Raw genomic sequence first — 25,404 nt, forward strand, 5'->3', positions numbered from 1 at the left:
CAGTTTTAACCTGGTCATGACACCATAATGTCCATTACACAATAATGGATGCATGATGCTTCTGTCTGAGAAATAGCATGGATTGTAAAGAACTGGGACCCCACACAGCCTGATGCAGTAGCTCAAGGTCAGGGTTTCCCATGTACCTGCTTTATGCCCTTGGGAAAGCTTCTCATCTATAACAACAAGAAAAGCAACACTTTACAGTCTATTTAATACATTATATTATTGTATTAATGGTAAAAATTAAATTAGTTAATAATTGTTAATAATTAGTAAATGTAAATACCCAGACCTGTGCCTGGTGCATAATAAATGCTACAATATATTAAATAAAATCATTTATAAAAAACTTGTTTTCTTCTTTTTATTAATTTTGGAGGCTTTGGGTTGTCAGACCTGAACCATTTCAAAAGTATCTCACAAGTCTTCTAAACTTTATGTATTTGCATAAACCAACAAAATTAATGTTTTGGGAATCACATGTTACTAAGACTACATAGAACAGGAATATGAATACGTTACCCACTTTGTCCAGCAGCTACCTTGCTCTGATACCTTGTGGTTTTTCAAGGAGAGAGGAAAGAGGAATGTGGTTAAAAACCAAAGAACACGCTGGAAATAGAGATGCCCTTACTTCATTGTGTCACTCTTTTCCCATTTCTGTCCCATGAATACGTTGCCAGGAATTTAATAGTAAGTAGGTCCTCATCAAACAGTTTACATCAGTTGTTGTGCTCATAGTTTCTTAATGGAAAATGTGAAGATTGCTGGTAAAATCTGATTTTTAAAATCACAAAATTACTTTGTTGTCTCTACTGCCCCCAACAGTCTGAAGACCACCTCCTTAGCCACTCTAGGAAAAACCACCCCTAGTTTCTTTGTAAGAAGATATTTTGCAGGCACTGATATTGAGTTTGGAGCTATTGATTAAAAGAAAATAAACTGTCCATTGTCATTTCTCAGAATGAAAAAAATAGCTAGACCTTTTTCTCCCTGACAAAAATCGATCGCCTATTGTTGCCTCAGTTGAAAAACCATTCTGACCTAATGGGTGGCTTGTGGCAGATGCCACTATTGAACAGCAGCTAATAATTTAAAAACTGAATCAGCACTGAGAAGTATCAAAATGACTGGACTTAGCAGAATTTTCCAAATGATGCACTTTACCAAACCACGAAGGACAAGAATTATTTAAGATGACACACAGAGTCTGAATCGAGTTTTTTTTTTTTAAATATTTTCTTAGCTGTCAGTGGATCTTTATTTTTTTTTTTTTAATTTATTTTTATGTGGTGCTGAGAATCGAACCCAGAGCCTCACACATGCTAGGCAGGCGCTCTACCACTGAGCCACAACCCCAGCCCTGAATCGAGTTTTTGACTTTATTTTTTTTTAAATTGAGGTAAAATTCATGTAACATAAAATCAGCCACTTTAAGTGAACAATTCAGTTGTGTTTAATTCAGTCACAATGTTATTCAACCACCGCCTCTTCTAGTTCTAGAACATTTTAATCACCCAAAACAAAACCCTGTCCACACGAGGTAATTACTTCCTATTCTCCCTGTGTATTTCATAGAAAGACTAATTACAGGGATTTTGTATGTACATGTGTTATGCACATATGTATAATGTCTTTTTGTTTCAAGGATGAATGATCACATTAAAAATGGAAATTTAGCCAGGTACCATGGCACATACATATAATCCCGGTGGCTTGTAAGGCTGAGGCAGGAGGATTGCAAGTTCAAAGCCAGTCTCAGCAATTTAGCAAGACCCTGTCCCAAAATAAAAAAAAATAAAATCAGCTGGGGATGTGGTTCAGTGGTTAAGTGCTCCTGGGTTCAATCCCTGGTTCCAAAAATAAAATAAAATTGGAAGTTTAGGTAGGCTTGACCTTTTCAGTTAAAAAAAAAAAAAAAGGCTACAATGGTTGGGAAAGATAACTCCTATTTTCTCCGAAAGCACTAAAGAGGAAGATTCATTGTAAGACATTAGTGGGCAGGTACAGAATGAGAATGACACAAAACAGTTGTAAGATGGGCAAAATCTCTTCAAGGTATTGAACTCTTATAGAACCTCAAGGAGTGCTGAATGACCCTAAAAAAAAGCTACGGTTCATGTTAATCCTAGTTTTTCTTATACCATTCTACTTTTTTCATTCTTCCATCCTATTACTTAGTGTCTTGCAAAGGAGAGATAGTCAAGTCATGTTAAAATTGTCAGTGTGGGGCCAGCCTTACTGTTCTGGGGTGGCCACTGCACCCCGCTGGAGTGCTGTGGCATGAGCATGTCCTCCTTCTGGCCTCTTGAGAGTGAGCCAGCTTGAAGCAAATCATTAAATTACTTTAGGCATAGATTAGAGAAAATCTTAAAGGTCTTTAATCTCTTCTCTCCTAAGCATTTATTTCAAATAAAAATACATCTTGATTATGGTGAGGTGGCCAGCACCTTGACAGGGTGATTCTTCCTCAGGAGGAGATGAGACACCTGAGGAAAATGAAGTGTGAAGTAATGAGTGAAGAAATACGGGACAAAGTCAGAATTAGTTTTTAAAGCAGAGCGCATGGTAGATTCTTCCAGTCCTGGTAGGAGCTGGAACAGAACAGTTAAAAAATGGCTCCTATTCTTTATTTAAAGGAGAGCATCAAAGGCAGGGATAAGGTTTCAGTGGATGGAGTCTTGCTTCTTGGTGTCTTGCTGTCAACATTTGATTGGCATCTTGGGAAGCCACACCCGTTTCCGGGAGGCTTTGTGGCTATGTGGCTGCAGCAGGTCACCCCATTTCTGGTGGTGTGTGGGAGCTTTGGGCAGAACTGAATAGGAACTCACATGTATCTGGGCAGTCTCAACCAGAAGGATTACCTCTGGAAATCCCAGATACCAGATTTTCCTATTCACTGGCTGTGATGTGGGTTTGGTCCAAACACAGTTCACAAATGGCTTTCAACATTGTAGGTTTAGCTAATTTTGCATAGCTTATACTACATGTAAGTCTAGTCTCTGTAAATCAAAGTGTCGATATTACAAATGAATTAGAAAGTTACCTTTTAAAAGAATCTGGCCATTTTGGGAGGGTATCACTAATCATCCTTTACTTTTTATAATTGAATGCAGCTTGCATCTATATAGTCACATATTGTGGTTGGTTAAAGCATGATGTGATTGATATAGCCTTCATTTATATTTAGGGACAAATAGTTACAGTAATAATAATATGGATCAGCTTTTAAATGAAACAATTATGAATGCAGAATCATATGTACTTGTCCCAGTCTGGTACTGAGAGGAGGTAAACAAATGGAAAAAATGAATGGATGGTGTGATTTGTTTCACTGTTATAGTTTTTATTTGTATGGAATCCTAACTATAATCAGAAATAATAAAGTCTTTTTTTAAAGATGTTTTCCACACCAATATTATCAAAGTAATACATGCCCATGATAGGGAATATGGAAATTTTTCTATGTGTATTTCATGCATAATTGTGATCTTATCCTATGTGAAATGTTGTGCCCTACATTTTTCACTCAGCCTGACAATGTAAACATCTCTCAGTATCTGAAATTCACTCTCAGTAGGCATTGTCCTATTTACTCAGAAAGTCATGATGTTATCTATAATGGGAAAAAGATGTTTAATTAAAGTGCTAGCTCTATTCAGAGAGATTGTAGGATGTTTCACTGGTACAGGCCAGAGCACTTATGGACTATGTAATTAGGTAACCCTTAAAAGCTGCTTATGCCTCTAGACTCTCTAACGGCTTCTTAACTTTTGGCTCTTTAGCCTTATTGATGGTTAAGTTATGTATTAAATATTTTCACACATAGAAAGTTCATTCGGTCTGAACCTGAGAGTTAAGATGATGATTTTTCTCAAAATAAACAAATAGTAGATGTTGGTACTTTTCATGGTGTTAATTCTAGTCATTCAACCTTTTAAGAAAAAAATAGATCACCTTTTGGGATTCTATAAGAAAGACATTTTGTTAATATTCCATTTTGATGTGTCGTAGAAAAATGTAAGCTCTGTGCGTGTGTGTGAAGAATGCCTATTTATTAGATATATAAAATCCTTGAAATTTATCAGGAAAAATTCAGCTTTTTATTCATGTGTTAGAGTTTATCTATAAATTTATGTAATATGGTTTCTGTATTGATTTAAGTATTAAAAAAAACCCCACAGTGTGTAGTAGGATACTTTAGAAATCAGGATGATTAAATAAATCATTATATCCTAATTTATAATAAAACATATGGAATCAAACTTTTTGTTTTTCTTTTAGCCAGATGAATTGTACTTTGAGGAAGGCGACATTATCTACATCACTGACATGGTAAGCCCAGCTAACATTTTATAATTCTATTCGTGTACTAAAGATATAAAACATAACACTGTTGCCATAACATTGTAAATGATTTAATTGTATATGTAAGCAAAAATATGTATGCATAAGTCTGTTGATTTTGGCACAATTTATAGAAGCATAAGATTGAAAGTAGCCCTTTTGTTCATTATTAGGACAATAGTTGAATAGACTTTGTTATATCCACAAATGGAATATTATGCAGCCATATGAAGGAATGAAAAATATCTGTATCTGCTCTTATGGAGTAAGTGAAGTGAAAAACAAAAATGTAATGAAATGCATATGGTATGCCCTCATTTATCTTAGAGAATATATATATTTACCTCTGTTTTTCTCAGTTTAAAATAAAAAGTGAAAGGTTGAGTCATAAAATTTAAAAATTAGTTTTGTCTATATGGAGGAAAGAAAATAGGGTAGAAGGAACATAGAAAAGAGACTTTAAGAAAACTGTACTTTGTTTTGAAGGTTTGATTTTGGAATTGTGTAAGCTCTTATAGAGTTATAAAATCAAGCAGTAGAAAGCAATTCCTAAAAACTAAAAACAGAGTGAATCCAATGACCTTAATTATACCCTAGTAATTGCCATAACCACACAGAGAGGATGTATTCCAAGCAACTTTAACAGTGTGACTGAACATTCCTGGTAGAATATATACAAAGGACCGAAAGAACTGAGAAAGGGAAGCTAAAAAAGTAAACTGTTTTTACCCATGATTGAGTTGGGTAGTGTCAGCATTGCTAATTCTGAGATTGTTGAGTGTTTGTGGTTGAGAGCCAGTGAGTCATCAGGTCAGTGATGCTGATCACCAGGATTTGCAGCACAGCAGGAGGATACACAGAGGTAAGATCAGTGAGGTTAGGTAGAAACAGCAGTCCTTCATTTGAATTGGAAATACGTTGTATTTTATCTAAACTCAAACAAAATAGCACTCTGTTCTTTGAAGGGGCAGAGAAAAAATGCACAAGCCAATAATAGGTTGTTTTCCATTAAAAGGAATAGGCTCCTTTAAGAAATGGCTAATATCAGGTCAGGGGCAGCAAAGGTTTTAGGTAAAAACAGAATTCCTTGATATTAGAAAACAAGAAGCTCCCAAAGACTACCAGGGCCACGTTATAAGAACTCAGGAACTAACTTATAGAAGCTTCCACTGTCCCAAGACAAGAGAGCTTGAATATCACTTCAGGCAACAATTTCCAAGGATCAAAACACATTGACTATGCTTGAATTTATGAGTTCCTAATGTTAATCAGAACAAACAAACATTGGTTAGTGTGACATTGCTAGGGAACCAGCTTTTTATTTTGACAACTGAAGTAAAAAGGAGAAAGAGTCAGCATTGATTTTACTCTTTCTCTATGAATATTATCTCTGGTTATATATATATTACCAGAGATAATATTCATAGAGAAAGAGTAAAATCTCAGGAGAGTTGATGAGGGAAGGATTCTTTTTAAAGAGATATGCCAGTTATTGAAATGAAAAAAAAACAAAAACAAAAACGATAGAATGTCCCCATTTTGAAACCTTTATGAAATAATGGATCTCGACTGTGATCATCGATAGCAGCCAACATTACAGGAACAGAGATGACCATACATTGTAAGTTTCCTGATAGAAGAAATCACTACTACCTATGAAATAACCTTGCCCAAAAGTTCAAGCTCAATCTAATTAAGGCTCTAGAACTAATTACTGTTTATAGCAATACAGGGAACAGAGGAGTGTGTTTAATGGTACAAAGGTGTACAACAGGCAAAGTACAGACTGTTTGAAATTCTACAGAACAAATTGACTTCTTCGATAAATACATTGCAAAAGGTAAAAAAAAGGAATGTAAGTGGGTATCTCTAGATTTGTAGAAGGCAAATCACTTACATTGTATGGTTTTTATTTGGGATCCCAAATTATGGTGCGACTGGGATATTTGATATACTAAGGAACTATTGTTGAAAACAGTTATAAGCTGTGATAATGGTATTTATCTTTCAAACAAATCCTTATTGACTTGAAATATTATAAATATTGAAATATTTACATATTAAATAATTTGATGCCTGGAAATTATTTCAAAATGACCCCAGAGGGGAGATTGGGGATGTGGGGCATATATGAAGCAGTATTGACCAAGAAGAAATGATTCATGCAGTTGGGAAATGGTTTATTATATTGTTCTTTATACTTTTGCATTGGTTTGCATCTTTTCTGTGTGTATCTCAGTGGTAGTGCCCTTGCCTAGAACACAGGAGGCTTTGAGTTTGATTTCCAGCACTGCTAACACACATTTACTCCAAAAATGAAAGTAAAATAAAGTAAATATAAGATACTTCTATTTTAAAAAAATAAGTATCTCAAAGATAAGACAAATTAAAATTGGACAAAAAATACTGTAGCTAGTTTAATAAAATTCCCCCCTTGTCTTTCATATTATCTCTGATTTGCTTGATTTTTGAGGCTCCATGATGAGGTGTAATTGATTAGTTATAGGTGGATACTGTGTACTTGTAATTTAATGATAAGGGAAATGGAATCCCATAGCTAGGGTATGAGGAAGCTTGATTAGTGTGGTCAGGGCTGATGTACATTTCATAGTACAGGTGCACCTGTGTACCAAATGGGCTTAAAAATGACTAAATGCAGCCAGGCACAGTGGCACATGCTTGTAATCCCAGCTGAAGCAGGAAGGATCCCAAGTGCAAAGCCAGACTCAGCAACTTAATGAGAACCTGTCTCAAAATTAAAAAAGGGCTGGGGATGTGGCTCAGTGGTTAAGTGCCCCTGGGTTTAATCCTTGGAACCCTGTTCTCTTCCCCCCCAAAAGTGACTAAATGCAGACTGGATTTGGTGCCACTTAATTTAATTCTTCTTTCACCAGAGTGATACCAACTGGTGGAAAGGAACCTGCAAAGGCAGGACTGGGCTAATTCCAAGCAACTATGGTAAGTGCTGCCCAAGTGGCTTTACTTTAGCTACACTGCATTTCTTCTTAATTATCTGGTTCTAGGGAACTTTGGGCTTGCAGAATTCAGAGAAGTGGCAGAGAATTCAAAGAAGATCAAGTGTGTTCAGGGTGGTATGGTCATAGACTATGGCTGAGAATTCAGTGGAGTCATTTGCTAGAGTAGGATATTTTCCACTCTATAAGCCTCCTATTAATAAAGTGGCCATGAATACCAGATGTACCTGGGCCTGATTCTTGACTTAAGAGAATATATTTTAGCATTCTTGAAAAAAAAACAAAAAACCAAGGTTTCCAAGGAAACTCTTATGGTTTTATTTTATTCAGCTCTTAATGAAATTCTTTTCATGCTCTTAAATTAAATCTCACAGATTGTTTCTTGGACTAGCTCTTTTGTTTGTGATGAAGAGCACCCTGTTTGGGGCAGCAATGTTCATTCATTCATTCATTCATTAAATGCTCATCATGGCAATTTGGGGAACCCAAGCACTGGGTGTGGCTCCTGTCATGAAGCTGCCTCTAGTTGGAAGAAGGACAAAACAGACAAAAACACTTCAGTGGAAATCAGCAAAGTCAAAAGAGCACAGGATTGGAAATGAGGATCCTGGATTTTAATCCTTTGTCTTCCACTTCTCAATAACAGGGTACCTTAGTTCAGACATCTAATTGCTACCTTTGGTGCCGCAGCCCGGCTGGCTGGGCAAAATAAGCGGAGGGGGCAAAATAAGCGGAGGGTGTGACGAATAACTTGTGTATGTTGATAGAGCAAGAGTGGAAGCCGTTTATTGCAGGACAGGAGCAGTATTTATACATTCCACACAGCTTATCTAATTAGCATAAACTAGATACATCAGTCAACCAATAAGGAATCTCCACACTTAATAGCTCGCTTTTGTTACTTTTCAAACCACTCCCTCTGACATTTTGCCAGGCACCATCCAGACTTGTTCACGAACTTTAACATTCCCCTGGCAAAATGCCAGGTGTTATTTTGACTTGTTTACAGACTCTAACATTTGGGATTAAATTTCTCTATCTATATGATGAAAGGGTTGGATTCAGATCATTTCTGAGATACCTTTGGACTTTAGCATGATGTGAATCCTTAGAGCTGGCTAGCATTGGGCACCAGTTCCAAACACTGAAGAATGACTTAGAAAATGTCCAGGGAGGTCCTTCAAAACTCTGAGGCTATGTGGTTCTGCATAGGGGCCCTATGTGCCCTGGTCTAAGGGTGGTACTCTTCTTTGTCCTAAAAAAAAAAAAAAAAAAAAAAAAANGAAAAAAAAAAAAAAAAAAAAAAAACACTTCAAATGTTTCTTCTCCTCGAAGCCTTTGAAATACCAGATGTACCTTTCCTGTGTACTCCATTTCCAGCCTTGATCATAGACACTGAGGGTAGAAAATGTCCTTCTGCCACTTGGGATCCCCATAGCCAAAGCAGTATCCTGCTACAGTCCCATGGCAGTAGAAGTAGTCCTAAAGTTGCCCTTAAGTCATAACCTTCTTTAAGCATTGCAGCTCATTCTAGGACCCAGTGAACACACCTTCCTAGAGGCAGGTAGGTCTGTTGATTGTGAAATATTTCCCCCACCCGCTCCTACTTGCATACACACACACACACACACACACAGGGAATTAGAATTGCTTTCAGGTATCTTCAAAGTAGGGTATTTTACAGAAAGAAAAAAGTAAACGTCAGATGCTTTCTTTGGCATTTTTGTGACTAAATTTATTAAATACTTGAGTATACTGGTATTTGAGTCAGGAATCTGTTTGGTTTTAATTTATATTTCCAGTTAATTGCTGTGTTATTGCCTTATTGCTTGGCTTGGTTTCATTTAACACATAATTCAGCTTTTTTTTTAAAGCAGGCACTATCAATTTGATATATATATTTTTTATCCACATAAAAGTAAGGGAAGCTGTATTGTCTGAGGCTCTGTCGTTCATAAAGCTGGGGGCTGTGGGACATAAGCAGCTTCAGTAAATCACTGGGGCACTCTCAACATTGGGCTTGCACTTTTTATTTTCAATCTAGTGGCTGAGCAGGCAGAGTCCATTGACAATCCACTGCATGAAGCTGCAAAAAGAGGTAGGTGTGATTGTTATTGATTGACGGGTGCAGTACAGTAAAATACATGGATTTTAATTACACAGGTGGATGAGTTTTTTCCAAATACATCTATGGAACCCACACCCAGATGAAAATCTAGAACATTTCTACCGTTACAGAGTATTCTCTCACACACCTTTCCAGTTAAATCCTTGCCTCCCTCAGAGGCTGACTTTTATCACCCTAGAAGGGTAAGTATGAGTATAATTAAAATATGTCAGCCAACAAGCGAATTTTTTACCAAAAGCACATCAGATAGAGCACGAATCTCTAGGATATATAAAGAACTCAAGAGTATTAACACCAAAAACAAAACAAAACAAAAAACCCTATCAATAAATGGGCCAAGGGACTGAACAGACACTTCTTGGAAGATGATATACAGTCAATCAACAAATATATGAAAAAATGTTCGACATCTCTAGCAATTAGAGAAATGCAAATCAAAACTACTCTACGATTTCATCTTACTCTAGTCAGAATGGCAGCTATCAAGAATACAAACAACAATGAGTGTTGGTGAGGTTGTGGCGGAAAAGGCACACTCACACATACATTGCTGGTGGAACTGCAAATTGGTGCAGCCAATATGGAAAGCATATTGAGAATCCTTGGAAAACTGGTAATGGAACCACCATTTGACCCAGCTATCCCACTCCTCAGTCTATACCCAAAAGACTTAAAAACAGCATACTACAGAGACACAGCCACATCAGTGTTTATAGCAGCACAATAACTAAACTGTGGAACCAACCTAGATGCCCTTCAGTAGATGAATGGATAAATAAAATGTGGTATATATACACAAGGAATATTACTCAGCAATAAAAGAGAATAAAATCATGGCATTTTCAGGTAAATGGATGGAGTTGGAGAATATCATGCTAAGTGGAGTTAGCCAATCCCAAAAAACCAAATGCCAAATGTTTTCTCTGATTTAAGGATGCTGATTCATAATGGGGTTGGGGGGCATGGGAGGATTAGACAAACTCTAGATAGGGCAAAAGGGAGGGAAGGATTGGGAGGGGGGTGTGGGGGTTGTAAAGACAGTGGAATGAGATGGACATTATTACCTTAAGTACATGTATGGAGACAGAAATGGTGTGACTCTGAGTACAACCAGAGATATGAAAAATTGTGCTCTATATGTGTAATATGAATTGTAATACATTCTGCTATCATATGTAACAAATTAAGATAAATGTCAGCCAACAAACACTGTTGAGTGTTTTACCTTCCAGTGCTCTGGGGTGGTAATAGGCATGTGGAATGACAGGTCTATGGCCTGTAAGGCTCAGGGTCAAGCAGAGGAGAGAGATGTATGGCTGCTTGTTAAAATACAGTGTGATTTAAGTACAGCAATAGAAATGTGTTTAAACACAATGTAGTGGCCAGAGTGAGTACGTGGAGGGCAGGCATGTGGAAATGTTCCGGGGGTAGAACATTTTGGAGAATATTGATTGAAAAGGTTTGGAGAGGAAGGAAGTGAGCCACAGGGATTAGTCTGGGGAAGAGCCATGGCCAAACAGTGATGAGCCTTGTCTTGGGCTTTCTCCTGCACATCAGTGATTCTTAGCTCACAGAGTTCTTCCCTGCAAACCCTGGGGACATTTGGCAATATCTGGAGACATTGTACTGTCATGACTGGAGGGATGCTACTGGCTTTTTTTTTTTTTTTAAGCATAGAGGTTGAGAATGTTGCTAAATCAAAGGCATTACAATGAAGAATTCTCCAGTCCCAAATGGCAATAGCACTGATATTGAAAAACCCTTCTGTAGATCATAGGGTATTTTGGTAAAGCCTCAGTAAGCTCCATTTTGTTTTGTTTTATATCTTTTTGAAATATGAATGTGCAAAAGGAAATTATTGGCTTAGAATTACTAAACTGACATTTTAAAAAATCTTGGTAAATTAGATACTTAGGGCATTAGCCTGAAGATTTTAAAATTAATAGTTATACTTTGGCATATAAGAGTAGTAACCTTGAGTAGGTTATTTAGTGTTTCTTCTCTAGTAAGAACTAAGATGTATTTTAATGTTGGGGGAGGAAGGATACCATAGGATTAAACCCAGGAGTGCTTAAACACTGAGTCATGTCCCCATTCCTTTTTATTTTTTATTTTGAGACAAGGTGCTTGCCGAGTTGTTTAGGGCCTTGCTCAGTGCTGGCTTTGAACTTGAAGTCCTCCTGTCTCAGCCTCCAGAGCAGTGGGTATTATAGGCATGTGCCATAATCCCTGGCCTGAAATGCATTTTTAATGTGAATATGAATAATTTTTGTTTGTACTGAGGTTTAACTTTTTTCTTCCAAGTTCCAGAAGTTTGCAAAGGAAAGAAATACACACACACACACACACACACACACATGGTTTTTTTTAAGAGTAGAAATACCTAAGTAGAGCTATTTAGGCAACTCTTTTCATCAACCTACCATTGAAAATTGATGATAATGCTTTCCATTAACAAACTGGAAGTCCAAGTGTGTCATACTAAATGTATTAGTGGGTAGGTCTTAATTGGAGACTTGCTGATTAGCCCTTTTCTTGTGTTTTTATAAATGTAAAATTCTTTCAGGCAACTTGAGCTGGTTGAGAGAGTGTTTGGACAACCGAGTGGGTGTTAATGGCTTAGACAAAGCTGGAAGCACCGCCTTATACTGGGCTTGTCATGGTGGCCATAAAGGTAATATGTTTTTGTTTGCTATTAAAATGAATCTCTGTGTTGTTAAAATGCGTTTCACCTAAGGAAGTCAGATTCACAAAAATGGAAAAGAAAAAAAAAACCCAAAACCAGCATTGGCTATCTTTTGCAAATCCTTTAGAACATCAGTCAAAAGCCTTGTTCCTGGAAGCCCTGTGGAACAGTGGGTGGAATGTGGCCAGTCAGCCCACTTCACAGACCTCTCACTTGAAAAATTGGAAATTTCTTTTTCCTCTCAAAGAAAACTCACCAGAAAACAACAGTAGTATAAAAATAAACCCCTTTCTGATCTTATGGAAGAAAAGGGCAGAACAGTCTCCTCTAGCTTTTTGCATTTTAAGTTTAATGCACACTAGTAGATTGAGAAGGGAGACAGTTTTGCTTAAGTGTGTGATTCAGTGGCTACTTGGTTACAATCAATGATCATGACGAGTTCTAGATGATGATGGAGTTCTAGATGTATTTCATCCTGGCCAAAAAAAATCTACCATTTTCTACCTCTCTCTATAACACACAAAAAATAAGCCCCACTCTGGGAAACAAAGAGCCTGATAAATTAAAGAGCATAACCAAAGGAAAATCTGTGATTCCCTCTCTTATTTTAGCTAATAGGCATGTTAGTTATATGAATACTAAGTATCATGGCAAGTGTGAAACTATTCCTATTAATAGCTATCATATGAAAATGCTAAAGCCAAAACTGTTTGAAAAAATGTTTTTTTCTTAAAATATTTCTATTTCTTTAAATTATTAAGTTTTTCTTTACATAAATTTTGAGAAATTTATAATAAGAATTTTATTAAAGATTCTGCTAAAGAATACTCTCTTTAAACATTATTATGCTTTGTATTATCAGACTTTTACTTTTCATTCTTAAGAAATATCTCTTCTATTTGAATTTCAGATATAGTGGAAGTGCTATTTACTCAGCCAAATATTGAACTGAACCAACAGGTAAGACTATTCAGTATGAGGAAATCGTTTAACACACCTGCCTTGTTCTCTTTGGCACACTAGTGCAGCTTATGGGCACATAAAGTATTTTACTCAAAATAGTATAAGCACATAAATTCTTGCTTTTCTTTTTCATTTAATGGTGCTGGGATTTGAAGCCAGGGCCTTGAGCATGCTGGGCAAGCCCTTTACCACTGAACCACACCCCTGGTCCTTAGTACACAGTTTTTAAACACTGTTATTACTGTATTAAAATTTAAATTGTACAGAGCCCAAAGTACTTATTCCTCATCTCCTTGTGCATCACTTTCAGCTGTTAGTTCTTTCTTCCTTTATGTACCTTTGTGTTACTGAGGAATAGGCTGGTGGAGCCGTCTGGTCATGTATCATCTTTATGTGTATATTTGCTTCCTATTTGATTAATGAAGGTTGTCAGCTACCCCAGTTCCCATCTTCCAGTATCTCAGCATCCAACCTTTACTTCTTTGTATAATGTTTACATTATTGTCACTAAGTAATGTCTACTGCTTGTATAACTTTTTGTTTCTGTTTAATTATTGACTTTTATTTAGCTTGTTCTTTCTGTCACTAGGACTGCTGTGCTGTTTTATACGCCCTTGATAGACTGTCTGTATAAGATAATCCATGAACTTTTTTTTTCCCCCTCTTGGTCTCACCCTTCTTGTAGCAATTCATCTTCACGCTCCAACCTGAGCAATTTCATCTCTGCTACTTTTTACTGGCTTTCTTGGAATCACGTTCTCCTTTCTGCTGTGTTGTCACTTTTCTGGATCTGTGTCTTCCTTTGTTGGAGATCATCTTCAAGTAGATTACTGAGAAAGAGGAGCTTGGGATTGATCATTAAAAACTGATCACAATTCTAGATTGCAAATAATTTTGAAGATGTGGCTCCATGCTATTCTTGTTCCCAGGGTTGCTTTTGAGAAGTCTGATACCATTTTGATTCCTGTATTAGTGAATTTTCTATTATTATAATGAAATATCCAAGGCAAGCTACTTTATAAAGAAATGAGGTTTATGGGGCTAACAGTTCTGGAGGTTTAAGGGCATGGTGCTGGCATCAGCATGGCTCTGTTGAAGATCTTAAGGAGGATGGCATCAAAGTGGTGGGAGTGTATGTGATAGGAAGAGATCATGTTTCTAGACGGGAAGGCAGAGAGAGACTGTGGTTCCCATAGTCCCTTTGGAAGTTAGTGTCCTCAGATGACCTAAATACCTTGTACTAGTCAGCTTTTTGACACTTTAACAGATATCTGCAATAATCAACTTATAGAAAGAAAAGGTACATATTGGCCGTCATTTTTGGAAGTTCCAGTCTATGATTGGTATGACCCATTTCTGGCTGGCAGGGGGCTTCTTTGTGGGGTGAAGTGGTGAGGTCCTGGCTTTTTTGCTGCTGAGCAACCCCCAGATGCTACTATAAATGCACTCCTCCCTTTTCTCCATGTGGGGTTGTACTGCTTCACCAGAGGAGTATCCTGCAGTCTCCTGCCTGGGTATGTTCACTTAACTGCACACACTGGGGCAGTGGGATAGGTAAAAGTAGCTGAGAAAGGCATCTTACTGTTTAGTTTGTAAATTTGTCACCCAACCATTAGCTTTTGGTTTCTGGTCTTCTTGCTACCTATGTCCATAAGCTTGGAAGTTATCTGGTTAATTTCTCAATAAAGTTATTCCACCATCTTTACTTGGTCTGGCAACACGGGGGTCTTTGGGTTCTGGTTGCTTCTTATTCCTTCAACCAGTACCTGTTTTTACCCCATGCCTCATTCTTACCCCAGTGTCTCCAGAAATCCCTAATTCCAAATTCTTGCCAGGTTTCTGTGAGGGTCAATTCCTTGCTCCCTCCTATGTCCCCCTCTGTGGGCATCTGAGTTTCAGCTTGTGCTCTGCCACATCACTTCTACTCCTCCATCCCATTCCCACTCCCTAAAATGACTCATCTCTCATGGCTGGAGTCTCCTTTCTTCCTCCACTCTTCCCTTTGGAATTTTGTAGTTTCTATAATTTGTTCTCATTTTAGGTTTAATTAGAGAAACTTGATGTCTGCATTCAGTATACCTTCTCATTTTAAAATGCCGCTTTCCCTTTCTCTCATCATAGAACAAGTTGGGAGACACGGCTTTGCATGCTGCTGCCTGGAAGGGTTATGCAGACATTGTCCAGCTGCTTCTGGCAAAAGGTAATGTTCGTGCTGAATTTATCTGGTCTTTGCTTACCCAGAAAAATTGGTCACATAAAATTATACTATTTGAAATAGTAGAAAGAATAATAATCTTCTAAACTGTAATTTTAACCCCTCTTCTGTGTATACCACAGAGCTGGTATGATGAGATGAAATTATTGGGGTTGTTTATGTTGCTTTAATTCTAAATTGAAACCTTTACTTATAAATTAAAAGCTTTAAAATTATGGATATTATCTTTGGGAAGAACTTACTGTGCATATCTGAAGGATTATAGGGCCTTAGAAGAAAGAGGTGTGTTCACATATATATGGGGGAGATCTTGTTTGAGAAATCTGCACGGGCAAAGTTGCTGATCTCATAGGAAAGTCTTGATAGATAAGAAAGAATGTTGGGACTGCTGTGCCTTATTTTGAGCTGAGAAGTTGTTAGATGTACAAGAATGAGAGATGCCTTGTTTTTATACAATCTATGTGCTTATAGTATATATAGCTGGCCTTGGACATGGCTACTAATGCTGCCTGTGCACCTCTCCTGAAAAAGGAGCAGGGAACAGGTATTTGTTTTAAATCCTTCTTTCTCCTCTGGTGCCTCCATGACTATCAGAGGAAACATGTAAATTATGGACTGATCATCCATTCATCCATTTGTCCCATACATTATTAATTAACCCTTATAGAGGGCCAGACATAATACCCCATAACACAACTTGATTCAGAGGCTATAATGTAGATGAGGGCCCAGGCCATAAGTGATATGTAATCATCATTGGGGATCCTTGGCAATGTTGTGAAATATATAGGAGGAAATTCTTTGTATTTTAAGTAGGTTGATGATATAAGTTCTAGGTCTAAAAGGGCAGAGTGTTAGTCAATTTTTGATGCTGTTACCAAAATACCTGACAAGAATGACTTAGAAAAGGAAAATTTATTTTGGCTCATAGTTTCAGAGGTTTAGTTTATGGTGGGCCAACTTCATTCCTTTGGGTCCAAGGAGAGGAAGAACATCATGATAGAAGGGTCTGGTGGAAGAATGCTGCTCTATTCATGGTGACCAGGAGGCAGAGGTAGGGGGAAGGGACTGCAGAGAAGATGAACCTTTCCATGGCACACCCCTAGGGACCCACCTCTTCTAGTCATGCTTACACCCGCCTACAGTTACCTACCCAGCCTATTCAAACTAGATGGACTGATTAAGTTACAGCTCTCACATTCTAATCATTTCGGCTCTGAATATCCCTGCATCAACACAGGAGCTTTTGAGGAGTTCATATCCAAACCATGATAGTCAAACAGCATTAGGACCACTATTGTGCTCCTCTGAAGGTTGTGCCAAGAGCAGCCACTAGCCTGTGTGCACCTGAGCCCTTGGAAAGAAGCTGCCTGAATTGAGTTGTACTATAAGTATAAAATGCACACCCCATTTTTTTAGGATTTAGTGGAAAAAGTACAATACCACAATGATTTTTATATTGGATTACATGTTGCAATGATCTTTTAGATATTTAGTAGGTTAAGTAAAACATTATTAAAAGTAATTTCATTTTTTGCAAATGTGTTTACTATAAAATTTAAAATTGAGTGTATGGATCACCTTGTATTTATATTAGTGCTGCTCCAAGGGAACTCAGGAAATAAATGTGTTTCTTCTCTAGCATCCTTGTTTCTGAATATTTCCTGTCCTGATAAACATGAGTATGAGTTCTACAATATAATCTAATTTATTTGTCATAGAACTGTTAGCCCTCAGGAATTTTGACTTGACAGAATGAGGATTTCCATATAACCTGAGGGATAGATGCAGACCTGGTCAGAAGAATGAGATTTTTGCAAATTGGTAAAAATACTGTGGCAGAAAAGGTGAATTGAGAGAACCTTCTTGGAAGGTCACCTGGCAGTAGCTAACAGAATTAAAAATGTGCCTATCTTTATATTTCAGCACCCCATCTAGGAAACTGTCCTTTAAGTATTTGTGTGAACAAATGTGTTGCTTAAGGATGTTCATAGTATCTGTGATAAGCAGAGTTAGGAACAGCTTAGGTACCTATCATTAAAGCAAAGATTAAATAAATTTTGGATCATCCATAAAATGAATATTTATAAATACTTAAATAGATTTCAGTTATATGCATGCTGCCAGAAAAGAGCACCATTTGTATATTGTTAAAAGTATGACATTGCAAACCAACATATGTAGCATGATTTTGTATACATGTTCACATATGTCTGTGGATGCATGGATACACATAAGGGAGACAAGAACTCAGGCTCACTTGTAAGAATGATTACCTCTGGAGAGGGTAAAAGACTGGACAGAATCCAGGAATACAATGCAAATGTATTCATGGATTCTGATGTAATTTTTAGCACAAAGTCAAAGTGTATAGAAAAGGGCTTACAGTAACAGTGAATTGGGGAACAATGAGTTGCCGCTGTTTTTTTTTTTTTTTTTGTGTGTGTGTGTATTGCCATTCTGCTAATTTACATGAGCATGTATGTACAGATATAAAAATATTAATCCCTTCAAGATTAACCCAGAGGTATTTTTTAAAAGACCTTCTTGAGCAGAACAAGAGGGAAGGGGTGTGTTGAATTTAAACTCCCCAGACTCCTGCAGAGGCACACATAACCACTGGGGTTTGGTGGTGATTTAGGATTTACTGAGGGGAAGGTAAACTCACAGAAAGGTCCATAAGTACTCCCATAGAGACTGGAAGGGAAAGGCTGTGTTTCAATGGAGCATAGGCATCACAGGTGTAGCAGCTGGCCCCTGGTTAAAGATGCCACACACACTACTTTGAGGAGTTTAATTTTGGTCCAGTACTGTTCTCTAGTTAGTTTTGCCAAATGTGGTTAGCCTTGGTGGAAAGAGGATTAACTACTACTGTATAGTCTTTAAAGACACCTAACTTCCTTTTCTTGTTTTGGGAAGGTGCTAGAACAGACTTACGAAACAATGAGAAGAAGCTGGCCTTGGACATGGCTACTAATGCTGCCTGTGCATCTCTCCTGAAAAAGAAGCAGGGAACAGGTATTTGTTTTAAATCCTTCTTTCTCCTCTGGTGCCTCCATGACTAAGATTTACCAGCTCACGATTGGGAAAAAGATTTTTTTCTTGATAATCAACTTTTTTTTTTTTAAAGAGAGAGAGAGATAGAGAGAGAGAGACTTTTTAATATTTATTTTTCAGTTTTCGATGGACACAACATCTTTATTTTATTTTTATGTGGTGCTGAGGATCAAACCCAGCGCCCCGCGCATGCCAGGCGAGCACGCTACCACTTGAGCCACATCCCCAGCCCTTGATAAACTCTTTAGATAGTCCTGAAGTTTGAATATATATATATCTCCTTGCTCTAAATCAGAACCTCCAAAATAGAATACTTTTCAGAAAATAAATTTGAAGAAAGATACAGATCTTTCACTATTGTTATGTTTATGTGTGTGTTTTTTTGTTTTGTTTGTGTGTGTGTTTATTTATTCCTTACAATCAATTTCTCATCATCTTGCTTTCCACAGTAGTCCTTTCCAGAGAACCGTGGTCTGAATTCCCTCACTTCATATATGTCATGAGTGGTTATGGCTAAATATTACTCAAATTAAGTATTCAATATTCGCTGATTATGTTTTGTTTCTAGCCTATATGAGGGTATCAATAAACTGTAGTTGAAATTTTTCTAGACTTTGCTAGACATTTTGGAAGTTATTCATAATACATACGGAAGAATAAATTTGGAAAAAAAATAAAGGAAAGCGTGTGTGGTTGTTTTGAAAGAAAGGTGTTAAGACACACTTGAGTCATTCGTGGTCACTATTCAGATCAGCTGCTTATTTGACCTCTCAGTATGTAGTCTAAAGAACGTGGCCCCCTGGATTTGTTCTTGTGCATCTTGGGAGGATGTGCCTTGACCTGACCACCTGTCCACCTCCTTTTATCCCCCTCCAGTGTGTCATTAGCCATCTGGCTCATGCAAGCCTAGAGAGGAAAAAGAGAAGAATACAGGGAACATTAAACCCCTTTCTTATTACATCTCAAGTCTTACTCTGTTGTCTGATGTTTGACACTTTCATACCATTAAAGTATAAACTAACAGTTGACACTTTTTTCACCATTTTCTAGAACAAAACTAATATGATAGAAGACTCACTTTTTGCAAGTCTTTTGCATCGCTGCTCATTATTTCAGACCTTTTTGGTGTTACTTTAGAGCCCAAAGTTTAACTAATCTGTGTTGGTAGAGAGTCAGCAAAAAGACTTTTGAGAAAAGAAATTTCCACTATAAAGGCAAAGGACATTTGTTTCCCTCTAGCTGGATGACATTATTGCTTCTATAGTTCTTGACCTGTGCAGTGGGATATTTGTCAATTTTCTGGTTTTATTAGTGTAATCAAATTCTCATTATTGTTTGAACTCTGGGAAAACTTTTTTTCTCCCTCAGGTATCCCTCCGTGTCCTCCATTAATTGAGCTCCAGCAGTGTGCCTGTATTTGTATTCCATTTTGTTCCCTCCAAAATGATAGGGTAATCTACTGCTACAAGGATTTGAGTAGATGGTTGAATAGGTGACAGTTACAAATCAGTTGTCTTTCTTCTGAGTTCTGCTTAAGTTGATATAACATTTGGTGGTGTCCAGCTCTTTTTATTTTAAAATGTTCTTGTTTCATTTCCATCTTTTTTTTCTGAGTATACTTTATTTTCAGTATTTTCTAAAATGAATCTGAAGCTTCCCTATTTTTGTTCTCTTTCCTTCCTCTTGTGAGTTATCTTTCTACCCAGTGACCTTGCCTTTGGGTAAAGGCAAGGATTGTGGTGTGCCTGAAGCCACATGTGCACTTGTCACTGGGAGAGAGGAGGTTGGGAGCACTGCTGTCAGAGTGGAGTGGCTGTTGGTGTGTTCCATGTTGGTCACGGTGCATGTAGCTTTGTTAGAAACAGACCACTCAGTGCTGTGTACTTTACTCTGCACATCTAAGGAACATGTGGACCACTGTATTTGTGTGCTTCTGTAATAGCAGATACTTAATAGATTAAACAGTAGGAAAAAAATCTCATGAAACATACAAACCCAGGATCATAGGGAAGAATACAGTTTGTTGAGCTGATAGAAGCTTTGACAGGAAAAAAGAAAATCTTAGCAATTAGTAATTTGTTTTGCTTTTCCCGCCCATTTCTTTTAGATGCACTTCGAACATTAAGCAACGCTGAGGACTATCTTGATGATGAAGACTCAGATTAATCCCCTTCGGGAGCTTTGAGATATAAAACTTTTTTTCCTTTTGCCATTCCAAAACCTTATTGTTGCCAGAAGAGTATTGGTAACTGTAAGAAAAAAGAAAAAAAAAGTATATGTGAACGTTGCGGTGTTGCACTGTGATTGAGTAGAATGTGGAAATGAATAGTTTTCACCTTCATTTGCCAATAAGTAACCGGATACCTTGCTGTATAAAATACATTTATGTTCACCAGTATAGAACAAGAAGAGATTATTTCTATTTATCAAGCTAAAGGAATTTAAGGATTTTTTTTTTAAATCTGGATTTTTTTTGGGGGGGCGGGGGTTCTTTACCTCAAGGATTGAGATATTTTGAATAGATTTTTTTTCAAGAGGGGGATGCTTATTATAATAATATACCAAAATACTTAATAGGAAATTGTCAGCTATTCTGACAAAAATAAACATTTTAAGTTACTTTATTCCTTTTGTCTGTTTTTTTCATGCTATCACCATTGCTGATAAATAAAGATTTTTATATTCAGGTAAGAAGAGGTTAAATTTATGTTTGTATTTATAAACGCAAGAGACTCATGATAGCCACATTTTTATTTAGCTTTCTGTATTTGCTATGATCAGTCAAAGAAAATTATCATTAAGAAGATGCATACTTAAAAACATAATTCTAATAATTATGAGATGTTCAGTTTTATAGCCAAAATTATAATGAAAGCAAAGAAACCTAGTAACTTGTTACGGTTGGCTCAAGGTTTGAAAGTTAAAAAATATTGATTTCCTCATAAATGATGCCATAGTTTTTCAGATGGAGTAGACAGGAGCCATGACATTTTTTTGCACGCATTCTCTTTGGTAACATTGTTTCCTCCTGGTGTGGGTCTAGCTCATAATGGTTCAGATTCTTTTGCTGAATCTTCCCTTTACATTGCAGAGAGCAACTGCATCCGAGGACCTGATTTTGTATCACTGCAGTGATGATGTTAAAAATGACCTGGCCACTGGAATATGCCTATTCCTGGCCCTCCATCCAGAAGTATATTTGCAAGATGACTTCCACGCTAATTTGAAAAAAGAAAAACAGTTTAGTGAAGAGAAGGAAATGTTTGAAGAAGGAAGTGGGTAGCTCAGGAAGTGAGCAGCTACGTCCACAGGCTTTTCTTCTGTCTGTTGACTGGCTTTTCTCTCTGTGGATTCTTTGAGAGGGGATACCCAGAGAATCTGGTTCAAGGTCTTTCAAATACCCTGACTGAATTTAAAATATATATATATTTATTTATTTATTTTAGTTGTAGTTAGACACAATATATTTATTTCATTTATTTTATGTGGTGCCGAGGATTGAACCCAGGGCCTCGCATGTACTAGGCAAGCACTCTACCCCTGAGCCACAATCCTGGCCCACCTGACTGAATTTTAGTAGAAAGGAATCTGTACAAGTGGTGACAGCAAAGGATGAACACAAACTCTGAACTAATGAAAGAGGACATTTTATTCTCAAAACAAATACATTCCTATATTTCATTTAATCATTTGCATTTCTTCATAAACAAACTGGAAGATACAAAATCCTTGAAATTATATCTTTCCCATAGAACATGTAAGGATTTTTCTTTAAAATGAGGCTTATGCCTTAATTAGAAGCTTTTGGAGAGCCTTGTAATTTTTTTTTTTGTTGTTGTTGTTCTTTTATACTTTGAGACTGAGGATAGAGAACAACTGAACACTTAATTTTTTTAATAGGCAGAGACAGTAAAGTTGTGTGTCTATAGAAAAATTTTAAGAAAATACTCTATGCTTTTGATATCATTGCTTTTAACATAATTGAACCTTTGAGAATCCCTGAAGGTTGGCCAACTATAACTTTTTGAGGGTTAGGAGGAAGAGTTAGGTATATGCAGGATTTTTTGTGAAACAAGATAGCTTATTTAATTGCAGTCAAAACTCTATGGGAAATTTATTTTTGCTTCTTGTTTGTTCAATCTGACCGATCTGAGCTTTTTCAGAGAACATTTAATGCTAAACTCAGCAACAAAAAATCAGTTCTAGGAACTTGCCACTGCTCTGACTGCACAGAAGATAGCTTTGGTTATAGTCTTTGGTTATAGTATAGGCATTGGAGGTTTTGCTGTAACCTGAACTTTCTGACCATCACTGTGGTCTGAACTCCTTCCCAGCCACTGCATCCTTTGAGTGGAAAGTAACTTCTGGCCTCTCAGGCAGCAAGACAATGGTCCAGCTGCAGGTCCAGAAGCTTCAGGCAAAGGAAAGTTTCTGTTAGGATTCGCATGTTAGTTTCCTTTTTGGGGAAGGTCTGTTGCACACATTTTGTTGTTGAACTCACGTGTGTTAACGTTCAGCTTCTGTATATCTTCAGTGAGTCCCAGTGGGCTTCCTTTTTTTCAGTAGATTAGCCGTGTTAACATAACCCAAAAGGAAATATTAAGCAAAGCAAGTGACCCTATTTTTTAATCTTAAAAATTAATTTGAAAATAATCCTGAAAATGAAATTTTATATAATTTAAAAATTATATAGGAGAACTTGTAGTTTTTTCATATAAGATTTCTTTTATCAATGTTCTTTATTATGTGGAATTTATGACTTACTGGTTTCTTTCTTATTGGGAGCACTCTGTTTCTCATCTTTGTAAATGATGATTAACTTTCTGTTGGGCCATAGAACATAACATTTACCTCTGATCGTCTACATTTCCCTGTTGACTTTGATTTTGTTTTTCCTCCTGATTTTTATATTGTAAATATATACATAGCAGTAATATATAGAGTAGGAATAAATTATACAGACATACTTTGAAGTATCTGATAATGAAAAGGTGAGGTTTTGGTGGTGGAAGTAACATAAAAGATTGTGCGATCCCTGTTTTAACTGCAAATACAGCTTGGGTGAACGATTTTCTTAAGGGAAGGAAAAATTGCAAACCACAAATTTATGGTTCCGTCTCCTTATTGCTTAATAACACGGCTTTACATCTACCCCTCCCTTAAAATGATATAAAATTAAATAAAACTATCACTTATTAAATGCCTACCCTGCCAGTTCCTGTGCAAGGCACTTTCACAGACATGATGTCATTTGATCTTTACAGCCACCCAGGTGATGAACATGAGTGCCCTGTCTTTCGCTAGGGAAGCTGAAGTTTGAAGAAGTTAAGGAGCTGGCTCAGGGTTACTCTGCGTGAAGTCACATGCAGGTCTGTGGACACTGAGCACAGGCTGCTCACTGCAGCCGTCAGAGGTTTTGTCATTCACATTCTGCCAGAATATATGCAGAAACAGGGCAGCTACTTTTCCAGCTCAATCCTGATATAGGCATTTGATAAATTTAGCACATATGCTGCTCATCAGTTAATTGTGCTATTTAAACCAAACCTAGCAGTTTTTAAAAAACATCTATGTGGAGTTTTTTGTTTTTTTGTTTTGTTTTGTTTTGTTTTTCCCCCAGAAAAATTATGGCAAAACTTTTTGGCTCCCTGTAATCCTAGAGAAATATGATCTAATAAAGCAGATTTTACCATTAAGTTTCCAGAATTTCCTATTCTTTGCTTCTGTGTTGAAGCAGGAAAGCTTAGAATGACAGCTGTTTACCTTCTTGGAGTTCACATGGCTAAGTTCAACAGTTCTCTCTGACAGTCTGACAGTCCTCGTGTATTTCTATGTAGACATGAAAATAAATGCATCCCTGGGAAGGGTCAGAGAATGTTGTCTTACTCAAGTATGGTTGCTGGTTGTGGACACACAAGAAACCTCACATTTTCCAGGCAGTTCTGCTGTTGTCCTTTACCACTGGAAACTTGCTTGGGTTTCCCAGGAGGCTCAGCCTCCTGCCTAAGCTTGCACTGTCTGTAGACTGGGAGCTGGAATGAGGCCTGTTTCCTGGCAGTGGCTGGACAAGAAAACTGGGCCAATCTAAATGAATACATCAGGCTGAGAGGAAGCAGGAAGGAAAGCAGAAGAGATGGGAGGAAAGTGACCTATCAGCAAAAGAAAAGTGGTTAGTTATCTTTGGTAAATATTCTTACTTCTGATAGAAAGCATTAGAATGTTTCAGGAGGTGGCTGTGAGTTGGGCACAGTGGTGTATGCCTATAATTCCAGCAGCTTGGAGGAGGCTGAGGGAGGAGGAGTTCAAAGCCAGCCACAGCAACTTAGTGAGGTCCTTACTAAGCAACTTAGCAAGACCCGATTTCTAATAAAATATTTTAAAAAGGGGCTGGGGATGTGGCTCAGTTATTAAGTGTTCCTGGGTTAAATCCCCAGTGCAAAAACAACAATAAAACATGGGCTTTGGGGTCAAACTCTGGATTCAGGTCTGGCTCTGCTGCTGATTGCTGAGCAACCTTGGACACTCAGATTCCTTAACTGAAAATGAGGAAGCAGCAGCACCTACTACCTAGAGTTTTAAAGATTAAATAAGAAGATACATGTAAATGATCTTGAATAGTGCCTGGAAGAGTAATTATTTAATAATTGTCCTAATCATGAACCTGAATAAGGAAGTTTTCATTAAAAACAAATAATTGTGTTTGTGTATAATTGTGTCAGTGAAGATTTTTCAAAGGCACTACCATTATTGTGAAGAGCAGAGTTTCCTAAATATTCTTTTAAATGAGTAGAAGAAAATGATGTTTCCTTCCAATCATCCAGGTGTGTTTGCGTACAATAGAGGTATTTAATGTAAATTTCCTTTTGCCAGTTACAGGAAAGAGTTACATAATTAGAAAAGACCTGGTTATTATGTTATTAAAATAATTCAAAGGCAAAAGTGAGGGGAATGTCTCTGCCTCTGTTTCAAGTTTTCTATTGTCACTCTGAAGGGGTCCTTCAATGATCATGGGTCCGGTATTTGATACATA

The 25,404-nt window shown here is 37.2% G+C and overlaps 1 protein-coding gene and 1 long non-coding RNA gene across 2 annotated transcripts in view; one reads left to right on the plus strand and one right to left on the minus strand.

Moving 5' to 3' along the window:
* Ostf1 (osteoclast stimulating factor 1) overlaps positions 1-20,998 on the plus strand; it is a 53,553-nt gene extending 32,555 nt beyond the window's left edge. The window contains exons 3-10 of the mRNA XM_015492939.2: positions 4,288-4,338; positions 7,245-7,308; positions 9,370-9,423; positions 12,020-12,127; positions 13,050-13,099; positions 15,224-15,302; positions 18,237-18,335; positions 20,482-20,998. Coding sequence (XP_015348425.1) covers positions 4,288-4,338; positions 7,245-7,308; positions 9,370-9,423; positions 12,020-12,127; positions 13,050-13,099; positions 15,224-15,302; positions 18,237-18,335; positions 20,482-20,540 — 564 coding nt within the window. The 3' untranslated portion in view covers positions 20,541-20,998. The remainder of the gene's footprint in view (positions 1-4,287; positions 4,339-7,244; positions 7,309-9,369; positions 9,424-12,019; positions 12,128-13,049; positions 13,100-15,223; positions 15,303-18,236; positions 18,336-20,481) is intronic.
* On the minus strand, positions 291-9,030 carry LOC125617910. Its single transcript, XR_007349051.1, has 3 exons — positions 8,923-9,030; positions 8,570-8,573; positions 291-301 (listed from the first exon to the last, which is right to left on the minus strand). It is a non-coding gene; the product is annotated as an uncharacterized LOC125617910 (long non-coding RNA).
* Positions 20,999-25,404: the final 4,406 nt, after the last annotated feature.

Source organism: Marmota marmota, unplaced genomic scaffold (genome assembly GCF_001458135.2).
Source record: "Marmota marmota marmota unplaced genomic scaffold, marMar, whole genome shotgun sequence".
In the NCBI taxonomy this organism is placed as follows: Eukaryota; Metazoa; Chordata; class Mammalia; order Rodentia; family Sciuridae; genus Marmota; species Marmota marmota.